General features: G+C 47.6%; 1 protein-coding gene across 1 annotated transcript in view; it reads left to right on the forward strand.

Annotated features, from left to right (window-relative positions):
• Positions 1-1,578: 1,578 nt before the first annotated feature.
• The window catches only part of MRPL10 (mitochondrial ribosomal protein L10), an 18,795-nt gene continuing 2,345 nt past the window's right edge, over positions 1,579-18,028 (forward strand). Inside the window, exons 1-4 of the mRNA XM_056547675.1 lie at positions 1,579-1,837; positions 5,837-6,012; positions 14,679-14,843; positions 14,944-15,088. Of these exons, the coding sequence (XP_056403650.1) occupies positions 1,579-1,837; positions 5,837-6,012; positions 14,679-14,843; positions 14,944-15,088 (745 nt within the window). The remainder of the gene's footprint in view (positions 1,838-5,836; positions 6,013-14,678; positions 14,844-14,943; positions 15,089-18,028) is intronic.

Below are 18,028 nucleotides of genomic sequence, written 5' to 3' on the forward strand. Positions count from 1 at the left end.
TCCACCGCAGTAATACTACATGTTGTTTTTGTTTTTACATATATGGGAAAGAGGGGGGGAGTTTAACATTTTATTGAGGGGGGCTTTTATACTTTTGTTAACTTTTTTTAAAATTTATTTTACAATTTTTAAGGTCCCCTATGGAGGACTGCAGTGCTAGATTGCAATGTACTGTTCAGTACTATGTAACGTAGTACTGACCGGTACTTGTACAGGCCTGCACCAGAAGATCAGCCATCCTACGTGCCAGAGCAAGGTGAAAGACCTCTGGCCACCATTTGAACTCATCGAACCCCCACGATCGCACTGCAGGGGTCTGATTAGCTACTGTGAACCTATCGACACCTCTATTTTCCCTGTAGGTGCCACAAACGGCATTGATCACTGCATCTAAAGGGTTAATGGCGGACATCAGTTCTACATTCATCTGAAGGACATTTGTGTCCGGCATCTCGTTTAAAGGGGTTATCTAGTTTTAAAAAACCGTATACACAGGATAAGGGATGTGTTTAATCACAGGTTGTCTGGAAGTGCATGAAAATGTGTCGTCTCTATAAACAGCAATGCATTTTCAAGCAGTTTTGGCGAAAGAATTGGAATGTCCACTCTATCTGCTTTACTGTTTTGGAAAAACTTTTTACATGTTTTTATTGCTTCGCGTTCCAGTCCTGAAACACTACGATCACGAGTCACAGCCAGGTGAAGTGCGCCTCTCTCCCAGGTTATCGCTCAACCTAAGTCATTCCCATTGACTTTAAGGAGTACCTCTCATGATCTTCTTCCCGGCTGGCGAGGAGAGGGGGGGGGGGGGGGGTTCAGAGACAGTGTCTACAGCCGGTTCCAAGGTTGGGGTGAGATGTTCCAAATCCGAAGGCCGCAAGGCTACAGTGAAGAGCAGCGGACCTTCTGCTACCCCGAAACCCCAGCAATGGGGGATACGGGGTCCAAAGGAATCTCTGGCAACTTATGGGTCACGGTTCCAGGCCAAGATGGCGGAGTATGAAGAACTGGACAGAAAACTTAGGAGCCTGATGGAAGACCTGAAGTTTTCATAATTACCAGGCTGACCATGCCCCTGGAGGTAAGAGGCAGAAGTTCACTGCTCAGGAGCGTGCGCTGAAGATAGAGGTGGCTGAGGTTGAGGAGGCTAGAAGGAACATTGCTGGGGGTGCAGGGATCTTTAAAGAGAAACTGTCTAAGGATGACAGGTTTAAAGGAAATCTGTCACCTGCACTAACCTGTCGGCACCAACAGGTAGTGCTGGTGACAACGGTACTTACCTTGTCCCGTTCCGTGGCGGGGATCTCCGGAAATCGTTTCCGATAGCTTCAGCTCCGGGCCCGGCTTGAGGCAAGGACGGAGCTTAGTAACGTCATCGCTGCTGTTCTCTAGCAGCTGGACCCAGCTCTGCTAAGCTCCGTCCATGCCCCAATGCGGGCCCCGAGCTGAAGCTAACGGAGAAGATTACCGGAGATCCCCTGCACGGAATGGGACAAGGTAAGTACCGTTGTCATCAGTGTCACCTGCACTTAGTGCAGGTGACACTGGTGACAGATTTCCTTTTAAAGACATGCAAGCATGTGCAGCCATGAGGATAGCAGTGAGGAGGATGGAGGGGAGGAAGGTGACGGAGAGTCAGGTGAAGGTGAAGCTGTGGAGAGTGAGGGGGATGTCATCCCTAGTGCATGTGACCCCCAGCCCCTCCAAGATAGCTACCCTGAGACATATCAAGTGGTGCTACCTTCTAGTGATGGTGAGGAGGACCCGGCCAGTGGGGGTTTGCTGAGAGCCATCATACAGCAGGAGTCGCCTACCCGCTTGGAGGATTTAGCATTTGGTGAGGATCTTGGCAAGATGATTTGGTAAAGAATAAAAGGAAGAAGCAGAAAGTACAAGAAACTGTGGCCGACATTTATCATTGTCTTTAGACAAAAAAGCAGCGTTTATTTGCGCCTTTTTTGTGCCTTTTGGTTTACACATTTCTGCTGATTTTGAGTTGCAATCCACTGATTTTTGGCAATACACATGATATGGAAGCCACTGAAAAGTCTCTAAAACTACACCAGCCCAGACTTAGCTTTGATTTTTGGTGGATTGAAGAGAGAAACTTCAGGAAATGTGACCTGTACAAAATGAATCAAATGCTCTGTGACCATATAATAAATTTGGTGCTCCTACACATTACCAGCACACAAAAAAGGTGTAGAAAAATGCTTCACTTACACCTACAATGATAAATGCTTCACTTACACTACAACGATAAATGCTTCACTTACACTACAACGATAAATGCTGGCCTGTGTCCTTTGTGTTTCATCCTTTCCAGCAGTCTGGGCCAGCTGTGAAGTTGGTTCAGGCTGCTGCCCCCCCCCCAAGCTGCCAGACCCTGTACTTGTGGGGGGCAGCTCTGGTGCTGCGGAAGCGCCCCAGGGTGGTGGGGGGCATGTCCAAATACCAGAGGCAAGCTATGCTGCTGTCTGCTCGGGGAGCGGTTCCTCAAGTGCTGCACAGGTTACTGGCACTGCAGGGCACTACCCTGTGGGGGGGGGGGGGGGGGGGGGGGAGGAGTGTCCAGATGCTGGTGAAGGAGAGTGGCTTGTCCGTGTGCTCAGGGGCGGTTTCATGAGTGCTGTGGGCATTACCGGCACTGTGGGGCACTCCCCTGTGAGGGGGGGGGGGGGTGAGTGTCTGGGTGCCGGTGGTGGAGAGTAGAAAGTGGTTGGTCTGTGTGCTTGGGGGGGCGGTCCTCCTAGTACTATATGTTCTGTGGGCGCTGCGGGGCACTCCTCTGTGGGGGGGGGGAGGGAGGAGAGTGTCTGGGTGCCGGGATCCGCTGCAGAGCCCGTGTGGACAGGCAAAGCTGGCACTGCAGGGATTCCCTGCGTGTCAGAAAGTGTGGGAGGAGCTGGGGTGCACCTGGTGGGGCATCTCCAGACTCCGGAAGCGACATCGTCCATGGAGGAGGAACCATCTGCATAGACTCCAGCAGCAGCTAAGATTGCACCAAGGACTTTACTAAAGCCGGCTATATTACAAGTCCCAGCCAGCCCGGGATTTACAAGTCCCAGCCAGCAGGATACTAAGGGTGCAGAATATGAGAATGATGGGTGTAGTAGTGTTGTGGATGAGAGGAGTGTCAGTGGAGTGAAAGATGTTGGGAGTAGTGGTATGAATGGGAAGAAAGATAATGGGAGTAGTGGTGTGAATGGTGGTATTAATGGTTCTGGGTCTGGTCCGGTTGACTGCTCCTAGGAGCTATGCTAATGTCGCTACCGGGGGTTCAGGGGGGTCCCCGTCTCTGGAGGCCATTTGCAACAGCGCCTCCTGGAGGCTCTACATAGAGGGGAGGGGTGAGGTTGACCTGTCTTTCTGGATAGAGAGGCACGGTTTGGGGGCTTTTCAAGAGCAGAATGGGCAGGTGGTCTGGTCCCTCCCAGCACCTGGGCAGGACAATAACCGTAGGAATGTGGTCTGTCTGATTTGGAGGGGCGAGGATGCGTGCCCACCTCGCACTAAAGTGGTTGAGCTCCTCCTTCAGATGGAATTCAGGGCGAGTGGCATCTTTGCCCTTATTCACCCCTACCGTTCCTCTGAGTTTGACGTCAGTTTCGTTCGACCAGAGGGTCTTGAACTCTTCTGGTCAAACTTCGAAGTGGCGAAGAGCGAGCCTGGCTGGCGGGATTTTGCCGTAAAAGCGATTTCCCTTCAGAACTTGATAAGAAGGTGACCGTTTTGACCCATAACGAGTCACTTTCTTGTTATGATATCATGACCTGGCTCGGGTGGTATGGGGATGTGATGGACATGGCCAAAAAAAACTTGGATGAGCACGGGATCTGGTCCGGGGCCTGGACGTTTTCCGTCAAACTCAAGTGTTCAGGGAGTACCGTTGCCCACATTCTGTCAGCTGCCTTCTTTGGATGTGAGAGGATCCAGGTCTTCTACCAGGGGCAGCCTAAGGTCTGGCAGTCCATCCATTTTAGCGCAGTCTGTACTGTGTAGGTCTTTGCTTTGTGTGGTGGGTCATCTGGCCGTATCCTGTAGACAGATCCAGTGCTACCTGTGCGGTGTCCTCAGAACCCCTTTTATCCGTTGTCCCAGTGCCTTCGCCCGTGTGGCGGCCGCTCCGGACGGGGAGAGCTGTGAAGTTGCCTTGGCTGGGGAGGGTATGGGCAGGGATGGGGGCGCAACAGGGCTAGTGAGGAGGAAAAAGGGCCCCGCCAAACTAAGGCGGGAGGAAAATTGTAGGATTAGTAGGGAGCTGGAGAGTGCCCAGGTGACGGGGGTAACTCCAGTCTCTGCTCTTGAAGCTGGCCCTGTAACCGCTCAACCCCTGGGGGAGAACGTGCTGGATGAGGAGATCAGGAGGCTGCACAGAGAGGAAGGTAATATGGCCGACCCTTCCGATTCCTCCCACTTTGAAGGTGTGGATGAGGAGAGTGGGGAGAGGCCCAAAAAGAAAGACAGGCAAAAGGAAAGGGAGAAAGAAGAGGTCTGAGCCCTCTGTTCCTTGTACTACGGGACAGGTCCAAAACGGAAGCCTGACTGCTCCCTCTCTGATTGACCTGTCAAACCGGTTCCTCGTCCTTGATACCATCTCCTCAAGGACAAGGAACGAGGGGGGGGGGGGTTACTGGGCCCTGTCCTATGGAGGCACCTTCCTCGGAGGGCTGGGCTAGACCGGGGCCGGACGGAGGCAGGGATAAAATGGATCAATCTTAGTAAAAAAGATAGATCTAAGAGTGGTACAGCCTTCTCTTCTTCTTCAGGGGATGAGGGGAAAGAAGGGAAAACAAAAGTAAAGGGTGTAGCCGTCTAATCAATACGGCTAGATTTGCAGCCTTTGATTTTCTTGGCCGTGTTGAAGCCGACATTTTCTTTTTACAGCAGACTAGGTTGTCAGATCTAGACTCTCTGGTTAAAGCCAGAAGAGAGTGGAGGCGCAGTCAATTAAATTATTATTATTTTTTTAAGCAAAGTACATTAGAAATATTTTTTTATTTTCCATAAGGAGTGCAATAGCAAAAATTTTTTTACCGAATATTTTTGCTGCATATTTTTGCTGCAGATCTGCCCATTTACTCCAATGGGTAGCAAAATCTGCTACAGCCAATCTGCAGTAGAAAATACGCAGGTGTGAATTGAGCGGATTTTCCGCGCATATTTTGCTGCGGATCTGCCGCTGAAGGACCTCTATATGCTGCCTTAACATGTGCCCGCTCGGAGCAGCAATACGCCGCTATGAGCAGACACACTGCGATGGGCGAGTCGCTGCGCGCATGCGCAGTATACTCGCACCTCGCAGCAGCTCTCGGCCTAGCTCATTGAGCAGGGGGAGCAGTCGTGATGTGTGCGAGTACACCTCTCATGCACGGCGACACACACATCGCTTCAGTGTGTCTGCACGTAGCGGCGTATTGCCGCTCCGCGGAGGCACATGTAAAGGCACCATACAGAGGTCCTTCAGCAGCGGATCTGCAGTGTAAAATACGATGTAAATCCGCTCGTCTGAACGTACCCTAATGCAGTAAATAGTCTGGACAAAAGTTTTTCCAAATGACCGTGACCCTTTTAGAACGCATTTTACTTTTCAGTCAGTGTGCAAAATAGCTGGTGCCACTATGGACTGTAACTTATGTAAACTAACAATATTGTGGGACCTTTTTCCTCCATGAAAGTAATTGATAGTGAAAATTAATATTTCTGTACATTCTGTGGGGTAAAGTGTGAAGCTGGACGTGCTATGATAACCTTTTTCTCTCTCTTTTTGCTTTTTATGCTTTTTTCGGGTACTTTGATGTATTGACCATGTCTGCCTGTTTTCCCTCTTCCTCAGCCTGGCTCCCATCCCTGCAGTGTGTCCGCCATCGCTCCAAAGCTGTCACCCGTCACAACAGGGCCACTCATTTTGAGCGGCAGAAGATTTTGGCACTTACCGAATACATTGCACCCAAACCAGCTGTCAGTGAAAGCTGTGTGAAACCAAAGGTCCAAAAAGATGACGGGGTCAAGGTAATGATGAGATGTGGATAAAGCAAAACATTAAAGGGGTACTCCTGCGGAAAACAATTTTTTTTTTTAAATCAACTGGTGCCAGAAAGTTAAACAGATTTGCTAATTACTTCTATTTAAAGATCTTAATTCTTCCAGTACTTATCAGCTGCTGTATACTACAGAGGATATTGTTTGGTTCTTTCCAGTCTGACCACAGTGCTCTCTGCTGACACCTCTGTTCATGTCAGGAACTTTCCAGAGCAGGAGAGGTTTGCTATGGGGATTTGCTTTACTCTGGACAGTTCCTGACATTGACAGAGGTGTCAGCAGATAGCACTGTGGTCAGACAGAAAAGAACTACACCACATCCTCTGTATTATACAGCAGCTGATATGTACTGGAAGGATAACATATTTTAAATAGAAGTAATTTACAAATATGTTTAACTTTTTGGCACCAGTTGATTTAAAAAAAAATGTTTTACCACTGGAGTACCCCTTTAAAGACCATTTTAGGATGGATTCATTGCTACATTTCTTTAATGCTTTTGTTATGCTGATCAAGTGGAGATACAGGGGTTATACAAAATAACTAGAACAGCCCTATTTTTACATATTTAAATGGGTTATCCGCCATAAGGTGATTTTAGTACGTACCTGGCAGACAGTAATGGACATGCTTAGGAAGGATCTGCGCTTGTCTTGGGGCTAAATGGCTATGTTGTGAGATTACCAGAACACTGTGGCTAGCTTTTTGTGAACTGGTATTTCCTGTTTTACTTTTCTTTTTTTGACTACAAATCCCACAATTCCATCTCCCTCCCACACATCAGCCACCCCACCCATTGAAACATAAATGAGCTGCATCCATTCAAATCAGTGTGATTTTCAATCAGGGTGCCTACAGCTGTTGCAGATTGATCTCTCTCCCACCAAGCGATCCCTTTACCCATTGAAGCAGACAGGCTCCCTCTCATCAGCTGACTAGTGAGTCAGGTCTCGGCCGCATTGCAACCTGGGAAAAATCTGAGACAACGGTCATTTTGTATGCTGTTAAATAAATATTGGAGTGAAAAATCACAGAAGAATTGTTAGAAAACCATCACACACAGGTAAAGACACTATACTATGAACTACACTAACTTTACAGCCCCTGTAGCATAGTCAAATAAAGAAAAATCCTGGAATACCCCTTTAAGTTGAACACATGGCTTATGTCACTGTTGATCAACTTTATTACTTGCACCATTCTACAAATCTGTATTTATAATTGTTTTTTTTTAAGGGTTTTAAGGGCTTGATGTCAGACCCGACAGAGTTCCAAAGGGGAAGGATTCTTGGTGTGCACCTGGTAGAGGCATTTGTGACCCAAGTTGATGGGTGTGTCTAGGGCTATTGTTTTCCTGATTACATCGCAGTATACAAAGACTGGCAAAACATGTGCAGACAGAAGTAACTGTGGTTGAAAGTCAAAGCTTAATGCGAGGGACAGAAGAGCAGTTTGTCAACTGAAGCCCCTCAAATTATTGCTGAACTGAATGAAAGTTTGACATCACAAAGATGTGTTTTTTTTTTTTTTTTTGCTCTTTTGCCCCTCATGTTAAGTTTTAACTAGGGACCGACCGATTATCGGTTTGGCCGATTATCACGATTTTGGGCATTATCGGTATTGGCAATTACCTTGCCGATAATGCCCCGCCCCCGCCGCACCCCCCACTGAACCGCCCCGACCCCATTGCCTAATTACCCGGGGTCCACGCTACTTCTGGCTCCTGCTGCGTCCTGCGTTACGCTGTGCGCAATGACGAGTGATGTGACGTCACGTGACGCGACGTGACGTCACTGTCAGTGCGCACAGTGACAGCTCTGGAGGACGCCACCGGAGCCAGATGTAGAGTGGACTCCGGGAACAGGTAATTATAAAACCGGGGATGGGGGAGGCAATGGGGCGGTGCGGTGGGGGGTGCAACGCAGTGCGGTGGGGCGGTAGGGGGTGCGGAGCGGTGCGGCGGTGGGGGCAGGGGCGATAGGACTCGGGACCCCTGGACAGGCAGGGGGAGAGAAGCGGGTGGCGGAGGCGGTCTCTGGCACCGCAAAAGCCACTGCAGTTCATTGATTTAAAGCACCCGCTTTAAATCAATGATCTGCAGAGGTGTCGCGGGGGGATAAATAGCCAATAACTTATACCGGAATATCGGTATAAGTTATCGGCTATCGGCCCTAACCTCCACCGATTATCGGTATCGGCCCTAAAAAAACGATATCGGTCGATCCCTAGTTTTTTAACTTTTGACTACAGCTGCTTCAGTCTGCAGACGTTTTGCCAGCATTTTCATACTGAGATGAGATCAATGAAAGTGTAAACCTCCAGCACCTCTAGTCACAGATGCCCCTGCCAGGTGCGCCCCAATAAAAAAAAGTGACATATCATGCCCCCAAAAACAAATATTGTTAAAACAGCACAAGAAATAGTTTGTCAACAGCGATGAACCCATGGACAACAATAGACAGGACTTTTTCCATTCAGATGAATTGGAGGCGCTACTGGGCATTCTCTGTTTTCAGAGGTCTTTTACAGGCAGGGTCTGATCTCTGCTGTGAATGGTGGTGGATCCAGTGTTATCCCTCTACTGCATTGTGTCCCAACCAGGGGACGTCAGGCGGTTGCAAAATTACAACTCCCAGCATGCCCGGACAGCCTTTGGCTGTCCGGGCATGCTGGGAGTTGTAGTTTTGCAACAGCTGGAGGCACCCTGGTTGGAAAAAACTGCTCTATTGGTATCACCTTTCACTGTACTCCCGTCTGTGCTCTTGGGAAGAAAGGCGTAACTGGCAAATGATCTGTCCAGGATTTAGGGATTTTTATTTTAAAATTTATAGGACGGTCGGTAACTCTGGATTATAGGACGGTCGGTAACCCTGGATTAAAGGATGGTCGGCATTCTCTGTTTTCAGAGCTGTTTTGCAGGCAGGGTCTGATCTCTGCTGTGAATGGTGGTAGATCCAGTGTTATTTCTCTACTGCATTGTGGCCTCCGGCTGTTGCAAAACTGCAACTCCCAGCATGCCCGGACAGCCACTGTACTCCTGTCTGTGCTGTTGGGAAGACTGGATTATAACTCTGGATTATAGGGCAGTCAGTAACTCTGGATTATAGGAACTCTGCATTATGGGACAGTCAGTAACTCTGGATTATAGGACAGTCGGTAACTCTGTATCATAGGACAGTCAGTAACTTTGGATTATAGGACAGTCAGTAACTCTGGATTATAGGAACTCTGGATTATGGGACAGTCGGTAACTCTGGATTATGGGACAGTCGGTAACTCTGGATTATGGGACAGTCGGTAACTCTGGATTATGGGACAGTCGGTAACTCTGGATTATGGGACAGTCGGTAACTCTGGATTATGGGACAGTCGGTAACTCTGGATTATGGGACAGTCGGTAACTCTGGATTATGGGACAGTCGGTAACTCTGGATTATGGGACAGTCGGTAACTCTGGATTATAGGACAGTCGGTAACTCTGGATTATAGGACAGTCGGTAACTCTGGATTATAGGACAGTCGGTAACTCTGGATTATAGGACAGTCGGTAACTCTGGATTATAGGACAGTCGGTAACTCTGGATTATAGGACAGTCGGTAACTCTGGATTATAGGACAGTCGGTAACTCTGGATTATAGGACAGTCGGTAACTCTGGATTATAGGACAGTCGGTAACTCTGGATTATAGGACAGTCGGTAACTCTCTGGATTATAGGACAGTCGGTAACTCTCTCTGGATTATAGGACAGTCGGTAACTCTCTCTGGATTATAGGACAGTCGGTAACTCTCTCTGGACTATAGGACAGTCGGCAGCTCTGGACGATAGGACAGTCGGCAGCTCTGGACGGTAGGCCAGTCGGCAGCTCTGGACGGTAGGCCAGTCGGCAGCTCTGGACGGTAGGCCAGTCGGCAGCTCTGGACGGTAGGCCAGTCGGCAGCTCTGGACGGTAGGCCAGTCGGCAGCTCTGGACGGTAGGCCAGTCGGCAGCTCTGGACGGTAGGCCAGTCGGCAGCTCTGGACGGTAGGCCAGTCGGCAGCTCTGGACGGTAGGCCAGTCGGCAGCTCTGGACGGTAGGCCAGTCGGCAGCTCTGGACGGTAGGCCAGTCGGCAGCTCTGGACGGTAGGCCAGTCGGCAGCTCTGGACGGTAGGCCAGTCGGCAGCTCTGGACGGTAGGCCAGTCGGCAGCTCTGGACGGTAGGCCAGTCGGCAGCTCTGGACGGTAGGCCAGTCGGCAGCTCTGGACGGTAGGCCAGTCGGCAGCTCTGGACGGTAGGCCAGTCGGCAGCTCTGGACGGTAGGCCAGTCGGCAGCTCTGGACGGTAGGCCAGTCGGCAGCTCTGGACGGTAGGCCAGTCGGCAGCTCTGGACGGTAGGCCAGTCGGCAGCTCTGGACGGTAGGCCAGTCGGCAGCTCTGGACGGTAGGCCAGTCGGCAGCTCTGGATTCTAGTGTATGACACACTTTATACAAAAACATTTTTATATCTTTTTTTTTTATTGTCTCTGTCCATGCCATCCGTTGAATTGAATAAAAGTATTTTACCAAAGGAACCCATAATCCCGTGGATTTTTGTTACCAAATAAAGATTATCACATTTTTCATTGATGGCCTATCTTCACGATAGGCCAATAATGTCTGGGTGCCGCCACCGGCAGCCCTGATGTTTGGCAAATACACAATGAATCTTTTCGGTACAATCTGTTTGGCAAATACACAATGAATAGAGAATATATAGAGAACCACCAGGGAAGCGACAGCTATATACATTGTGTAGTGGCCATACTGGGTTACTGCAGCTCAGCTCCTATTCACTTTGCTGCAGTAACCCAAGACATCCACTACACGATAACCCAGATGTATCAATCTGTCTGATATCAACCAGTCCAACAGCATCCAATCATAGCTCGCATTTTAAAAGGGTTTTGGTAAATTGTAAGCTGAGCTGTGATTGATCTGATATTGATGACCCATTGTCAGAATAGGCCATCGGTATATTTAGCTTGCAAAAACCCTTTCTTCCAAAAACAGCACCACGCTTGTCATCAGGTGGTGTGTGGTATTACAACTTGGCTCTATTCACTTCATTGGAATTGAGATGTTATACCTCAGACAAGCTGAAGACCAGTGTGGTGCTGTTGTGTGTTATTTGGTTTTTGTTTTCTTCAAAAATCAGCTCTGTCTTTCTAATCCTAGAAAACCTCTTTAAGATTTTGATTTAGGGTAGGGTCACACACAGCGTATACGCAGCCCTGTATGTTCAGTGAGGTTTGGAGGCGGGGCCATGCATATACATTGTGTGTGACCCTACCCTTAATGGGTTACTCCGCTGCTGGAGGCCCCCTCCCATAGACTTGCATTGAGGGGGCGGGGCCTGATGTCATGAGGGGCGGAGCTATGACGTCACAAGCTCCTGGCGCCGGCTCCAGCATTCGGAGTAGTTTGTTCCAAACACTGAGCAGCGGAGTACCTCTTTAAAGGGGTTCTACTCAGTTTGTGTGTGGTATTGCATCTTAGCCTACTGACTTTAGTTGAGCTGAGCCGCATTTACAACTCATGGACTGGCTTGAAAAAAATATTTTTTTCTTTCTTTTTTTTTTTTTATATATAAAAAATGCAGCCATCTTCTAACCCTTTAGAACAGCTTTCCATCTCGGATAGGACTAGTACAGGCATTGATGAAAGCTCAGCTAGATTTCCAGTTCCTCAAGTCGTGCATTGTAGCTCAGTATAGGATTGCCTTATTTTATGTAGAAAATCATTATAGTGGTCTGTTCGTTCACTAAAGTGACATTCAAAACCTTTGTACTTTATTTACTTGTAGAAACTGGGTGACGGTACTATGGGGAAGATTTATCATTGCTTTTTAGATAATTTTTTTTTAATATGTTTTGGCGCAGTTCAGGCGCAAGCAGCATATTTTGAGACTTTTCTGCGCCTTTTGATATCGACAGTATCACTCTTTTTGCCTACCTGTAGAGCTTTTTCTTGTTGACCATGCAGTGGTCACGTATTTATCATTTGCGACTTTTGTCAAAAGTCGCTATTTTGTGCGCAAAGGTACTTTTTTAAGCACAAAGCTACACCCCCTACCAGTAGGCGTGAGAATCACTTCTACCTTCCACAGTTCAACCTTTAACCTCTTGTGGATGACAGCGTCCCACTCCCCTTCTATGACACACGCTCAGGAGCCGAGCGCAGGTCATAGCTGGGTGGTCCTGGCGGCTATCTGCCACCAGGACCCATCTCTAATGCCAGACATCACCGATCATGGTGATGCCCGGCTTTAACCCCTTAGACACCGCAATCAAATCTGATTGTAGCGTCTAAAATGCAAGTAAAAATGTCCCGGCAGCTCTGTGAAAGTAAGTAAAAACACCTAACCTGCCAAATTCAGGACCCGGGAAAGTGTCTACTTACCTCCCTAACAAGTGTCTAAAAAAGTGTATGTGGTAGAGCTTTTCCCACCACAGCAGAGCTGCGCAAAATTTATCATCCTGCTGCACCTTCTTGATAATTAAGATGCACGCTAGTCAAACCCACCACCCAAATGAATGTGGGAAAATAGCTCTACCGTAGACATTCTTTGATAAATCTGGGCCTATATGTCCCAACATAAGTTAACAGGAGAGAAAAAGGGCTACAGTTCTATCTGTCTCAGCATCAGTTACTAGGAGAGAAATGGAGATAGTATTATCTGTCCCAATATTGGTTACTGGGAGAAAAAAGTAGCCGGCACTATCTGTCCCGGCATCAGTTATTAGGACAGATAAGTAGACAGTACTAACTGTGTCAGGAAATACTGTGTGTGCCTTCATCATTTACTAGGAGAGACAAGGAGGCAGTACTGTTAGTGTCTATATAATTTATTAAAAGAGACAGGTAGGCAGTACTATCTGTCCCGACATATTTTATGAGGAGAGACAGGGAGACAGCACTATCTTAGCCTATGTAATCTATTAGAGAGAATACAGCCTATATAATTCATTAGAAGTGGCAGTACTATCTGTCCCGACATCATTTACTAGAAGAGACAGGTAGGAAGTAGTGTGTGCTGACACACAAAGTGTTAAAGCAGTTAAAGCAGTTGTATGTTACTCAGTACCTCACCCTGATAATTTTTATGTATCTATCATCCATATTTCACAAAAAAATTGCATATTACAACTGCTTTCCATCCTGTCAAAGGGAGGGGGCGTGTCCTTCTCTTGCCTGCACTGTGATGACTCCTCCCCCTTCCTCACTCTGCTGACTCGCTGCTCTCGGGAGCCTGGCAGCCCTGCTCTTTAACTCTTTCTTCTCTGGATTTTTGCTGTAAACGCGCACACACACACAATGATTATTGGAGATTGCCTGTACTCTACCAAAGACAATATGGTGAGTGTACAACTTACATCTTCCTATCTCATTCATGTGTGTCATCCTTAGGCAGCCCTGTATTGCTGGGACTTGTAGTTTTGGAATAGTTGGAGGTATAGTGTTTGGATAAATCTTTTTTGCAGCAGTGTTGCTTTCAGCTGTGTGCCTACAGCTTTTGCAAAACTACAACTCCCAGCATGTTCAGGCATCCTTTGACTGTCCAGGCATGCTTGGAGGTGTAGTTTTGCAACAGCTGGAGGAACATGATTGGTAAAACTCTGTGTTACAGCAAGCTATGTTCCTCTTGCAGCCTTGTCAATCAGCCATACTTGTGTCCATGACCCATGGACACGCTTATGCTGCTGTTGGACTCAGTGTCCTAAGAGGTATGGGGATCCCTAGTGGTGGGATTTTCAAAGGCATTTTTCTTTAATAAAATGTGATTTTTATTTTTTTTATTTTTTTTAAGACGTATATTAGAAAAACTATTATTTTGCCAAGATGTACAACATATAAAAAGTTTTAATATCTGACAGTGCCCTTTTAAGGGGTTATCCACCATAAGGTGACTTTAGTACGTACCTGCCAGACAGTAATGGACATGCTTAGGAAGGATCCGCGCTTGTTTTGGAGCTAAATTGCTATGTTGTAAGATTACCATAACGCTGCTGCTTTCTTTTTGTGAACTGGCCATTTCCTGCTGGAGTTCCCTCCCTCCAACTAGAAGTCCCAGGATCCCTCGTTTGTAAGTGTGAGATCACTTATCTCCCTCCCACACACCCCACCCATTGCAGTACAGCTGCAGCCCTGTGGAGAATTATTCCCTCCCCCCCCCCCCCCCCCCACCCAGCAGTTGCACCATCCATTGAAGCAAAGACAGGCTCCCTTTTTAACACCTGACTAGTGATGTAATTTCTCGGGCCGCACTGCAACCTGGGAAAACCTGAGACGACTCATTATGTATGCTATTAAAAATAAACATCGGGGAAAACATCACAGGTGAATTGTAAAACCAGCCATCAAACACAGGTACAGACACTATATTCTGAACTACACTGACTAAAAAAAAAAATATTATCCTGGAATACCCCTTTAATTTGTAGGTAATAGAATGTATAGCTCTTTTTTTGCAAAGTGACTACCACGTTACACTAAAACCTCAGCACAGAGATAAGTAGGTTTTTGGTACTGCTGTGTAATCCACCCTCCGCATCTGATAGTACATAGAAATAAAAAAAATAAACAGTTTTTCACTTATGTATATTTTATCTTTTAGGACAACTTACTGGAGAAGTTTCTGTGCTCTCAGCTGGAGAATATCATCCAGGAGAATAAGATGTTGGCCGTGTTCCAGCGCAATGCCATTGGCGCTGACGATTTTTTACACCTGAAACACAGACTCCACAAACATGAGATCTACATTAAGGTTTTCCCTCTCCAGGTATTAATGGTAGAAAAAAATAAAAAATACTTCCGAGAATGAGATGTGGGGATTGAGACCTTTACTAGTTGATCGTAACCTTTTATATATCTGCACACAGGTTATCAGAAAGGTTCTAGACCAGTCCCACCTTCAGGAATTGTTACCATTGTTTTATGGGCAGACATTCCTGGTAGTGAGCCCACACACTCGAGTGAAGGAGATGTTACAGGCCATACGGGCCGCACCACAAATACAATTTCTTGGTAAGTCTGGGTAGGAGCCATATTGGGAGCGTGCATTACGTGGGAGGGGTGCAGGTAGCCCCGCATCAATGCCGCATCCTATATTTGGGTGGGAATAACAATAAGCTGATGGTAGATGTATTAACATCGCCTGTGCTGGATCGGTAAGACATCATGAGCCTGTCTCTACCACTGTACTGGATCTTGCCTTGTTGTTTAGAACAGAGTTTTCCAAACAGTGTGTCTCCGGCGGTTGCAAAACTACAACTCCCAGCATGCCCGGACAGCCGAAGGCTGTCCGGGCATGCTGGGAGTTGTAGTTTTGCAACCGCCGGAGACACACTGTTTGGAAAATCCTGGGTAAGAGAGATCAGGCCTTCAGCAAAATAATCTAAATATACTTTAAATGGGCACTGTCAGATACAAAAACTTTTCATATGTTGTGAAGCATGTATAACCAATAGGATTTTCAATTGCTTTCACTAGAAAATGTTCAGTATTTCATACAGAAAAAGCCAGTCAAACAACTGCCCCCCCCCCCCCCCCCCCCTGCCTGCTTGGACACATACTAGTCCTGCTGTGTCCATGCATCATGGACACACTTCCTTGATTGACAGCTGTGAGCGCAGGAAAAATCCTCCCACTGTCAGCTTGTGTCCCGCTACTGTCAGTGAGGACAAGCTGGGAGTTGTAGTTTTGCTAATGCTAGGGGAGATGGGAGCAGACAGCATACTGAGGGAGGGGGCGGAGACCTGCACAGTGAGGCCACGCCCCCTCCCTTTGAGAGGCATTCAGACTAGTGAGCTTAATTAAAAGTGTAATAAAAAAAAATAAAGGTGCTGGACACATAAAAAATAGATGTACACGGTCAGGATTAGGTACTGAGTGATATATTTAAAAAAAAAAGTTTTGTTGTTGGATGTGACGGGTACACTTTAAGGGTCTATTCACACGTACAGTATTCTGTGCAGATTTGACGCGCAGGATTTTCTGCTGCAGATTTCATTGTAAACTGAACACAGCTTGAAATCCTGTGCATCAAATCTGCGCAGAATACTGTACGTGTGAATAGACCCTAAAGAAGATGCCCGTACGGGGCCCCGACTCTTCGCTGCTAGAGCATGTTTCGTACCCAGCAGGTCAGCTGGTATAAACACGCCCCCTCCATTTATCTCTATGGGAGAGGGGGAGACACAGGAACGCTGTGTGAAGGGAGGGAGCGTGTTTGTACCAGCTGACTTGCTGTGTGCTAATCATTACACACAGCAGCTCAACCGAGGCCAAGTTGGGGCCCCGTATGGGAGATTGCGGGCAAGGGTTGTCCCAGCAGTCAGACCCCCCCTGCGATCAGACATTTATTCCCTATCCTGCGTGTAGGGGATAAATTGCTTACACATGACTTCTCTGAGGTGTTATGTCTTGTAGATGGCCCTATTAAAGGGGTACTCCGGTGGAAAACTTTTTTTTTTAACTCAACTGGTGCCAGAAAGTTAAACAGATTTGTAAATGACTTCTATTTAAAATTCTTAATCCTTCCAGTACTTTTTAGCGGCTGTATACTACAGAGGAAATTCTTTTCTTTATGGATTTATTTTCTGTCACAGTGTTCTCTGCTGACACCTCTGTCCATTTTAGGAACTGTCCAGAGCACTGTCCAAACATATGTTTGTTATGGGGATTTTCTCCTGCTCTGGACAGTTCTTTACATGAACAGAGGTGTCAGCAGAGAGCACTGTGGTCGTGACGGCAAAGAAATCCAAAAAGAAAAGAAAATTTCCTCTGTAGTATACAGCCACTAATAAGTACTGGAAGGATTAAGATTTTTTTAATAGAAGTAATTTACATATCTGTTTAACTTTCTGGCACCAGTTGATTTAAAAAAAAAAAAAAAAAAAAAAAAAGTTTTCCATCGAAGTACCCCTTTAAGGCATTTGAATCAATATGGCCTCTCACAGTATGAGCCAAAACAGAAAACTATTGGACCTGGCCCTCCCTGACATTACATCAGGGGGAGGGCACCAGGAAAGGCCAGGACGGGACTTATCTCCTTCCTGACCATCCTGAGCTCATATTTTCAGACCTGTAATGTTTTAATTTTCCCGCTGAGTTTTATGAGGCCCCAATTAATGATCAGCCCAGCGGGGTACTACTCACATATGTCAAGCACTGCCCTCCTCCTCTTTGTTGGGGGCCGCCGGGCGCTGGAACTCTATACTGTACGCCAGTGGTCTCCAACCTGCAGACCTCCAGATGTTGCAAAACTACAATTCCCAGCATGACCGGACAGCCAACGGCTGTCCGGGCATGCTGGGAGTTGTAGTTTTGCAACAGCTGGAGGTCCGCAGGTTTGAGACCACTGCTGTACGCTGTATCCCTATGCCCGGGCTGCAAAAGATAAAGAAAATAAACTGTAACTCACCTACATCGGCCACATGCTGGGGACGGGAACGTGGACAGCCGTCAGCCTATCACCGGCCGGTGCGATGTCCCGCCCTGGCCAGTGATAGGCTGAGCCCACTGTCATGTAAGAAGCTCTGGCCGGCTTCTTACATGACAGTGGGCTCAGCCTAGCACTGGCCGGGGCGGGACATCGCTGCAGCCGGTGATAGGCTGACGGCTGTCCGACGTTCCAGTCCCAACGAAGAGCGTGTGGCCGACGTAGGTAAGTTAAAGTTTATTTTCTGTATCTTTTGCAGCCCGGGCATAGGGATACAGCGTACAGCAGTGGTCTCCAACCTGTGGACCTCCAGCTGTTGCAAAACTACCACTCCCAGCATGCCCGGACAGCCATGCTGGGAGTTGTAGTTTTGCAACAACTGGAGGTCCGCAGGTTGGAGACCACTGGCGTACAGTGAGTTCCATCGCCGGCGGCCCCCAACAAAGAGGAGGAGGGCAGTGCTTGACATATGTGAGTAGTACCCCGCTGGGCTGATCATTAATTGGGGGGAGCAGAACAGTGCT

This window comes from Hyla sarda, chromosome 12 (assembly GCF_029499605.1).
Source record: "Hyla sarda isolate aHylSar1 chromosome 12, aHylSar1.hap1, whole genome shotgun sequence".
Taxonomy (NCBI): domain Eukaryota; kingdom Metazoa; phylum Chordata; class Amphibia; order Anura; family Hylidae; genus Hyla; species Hyla sarda.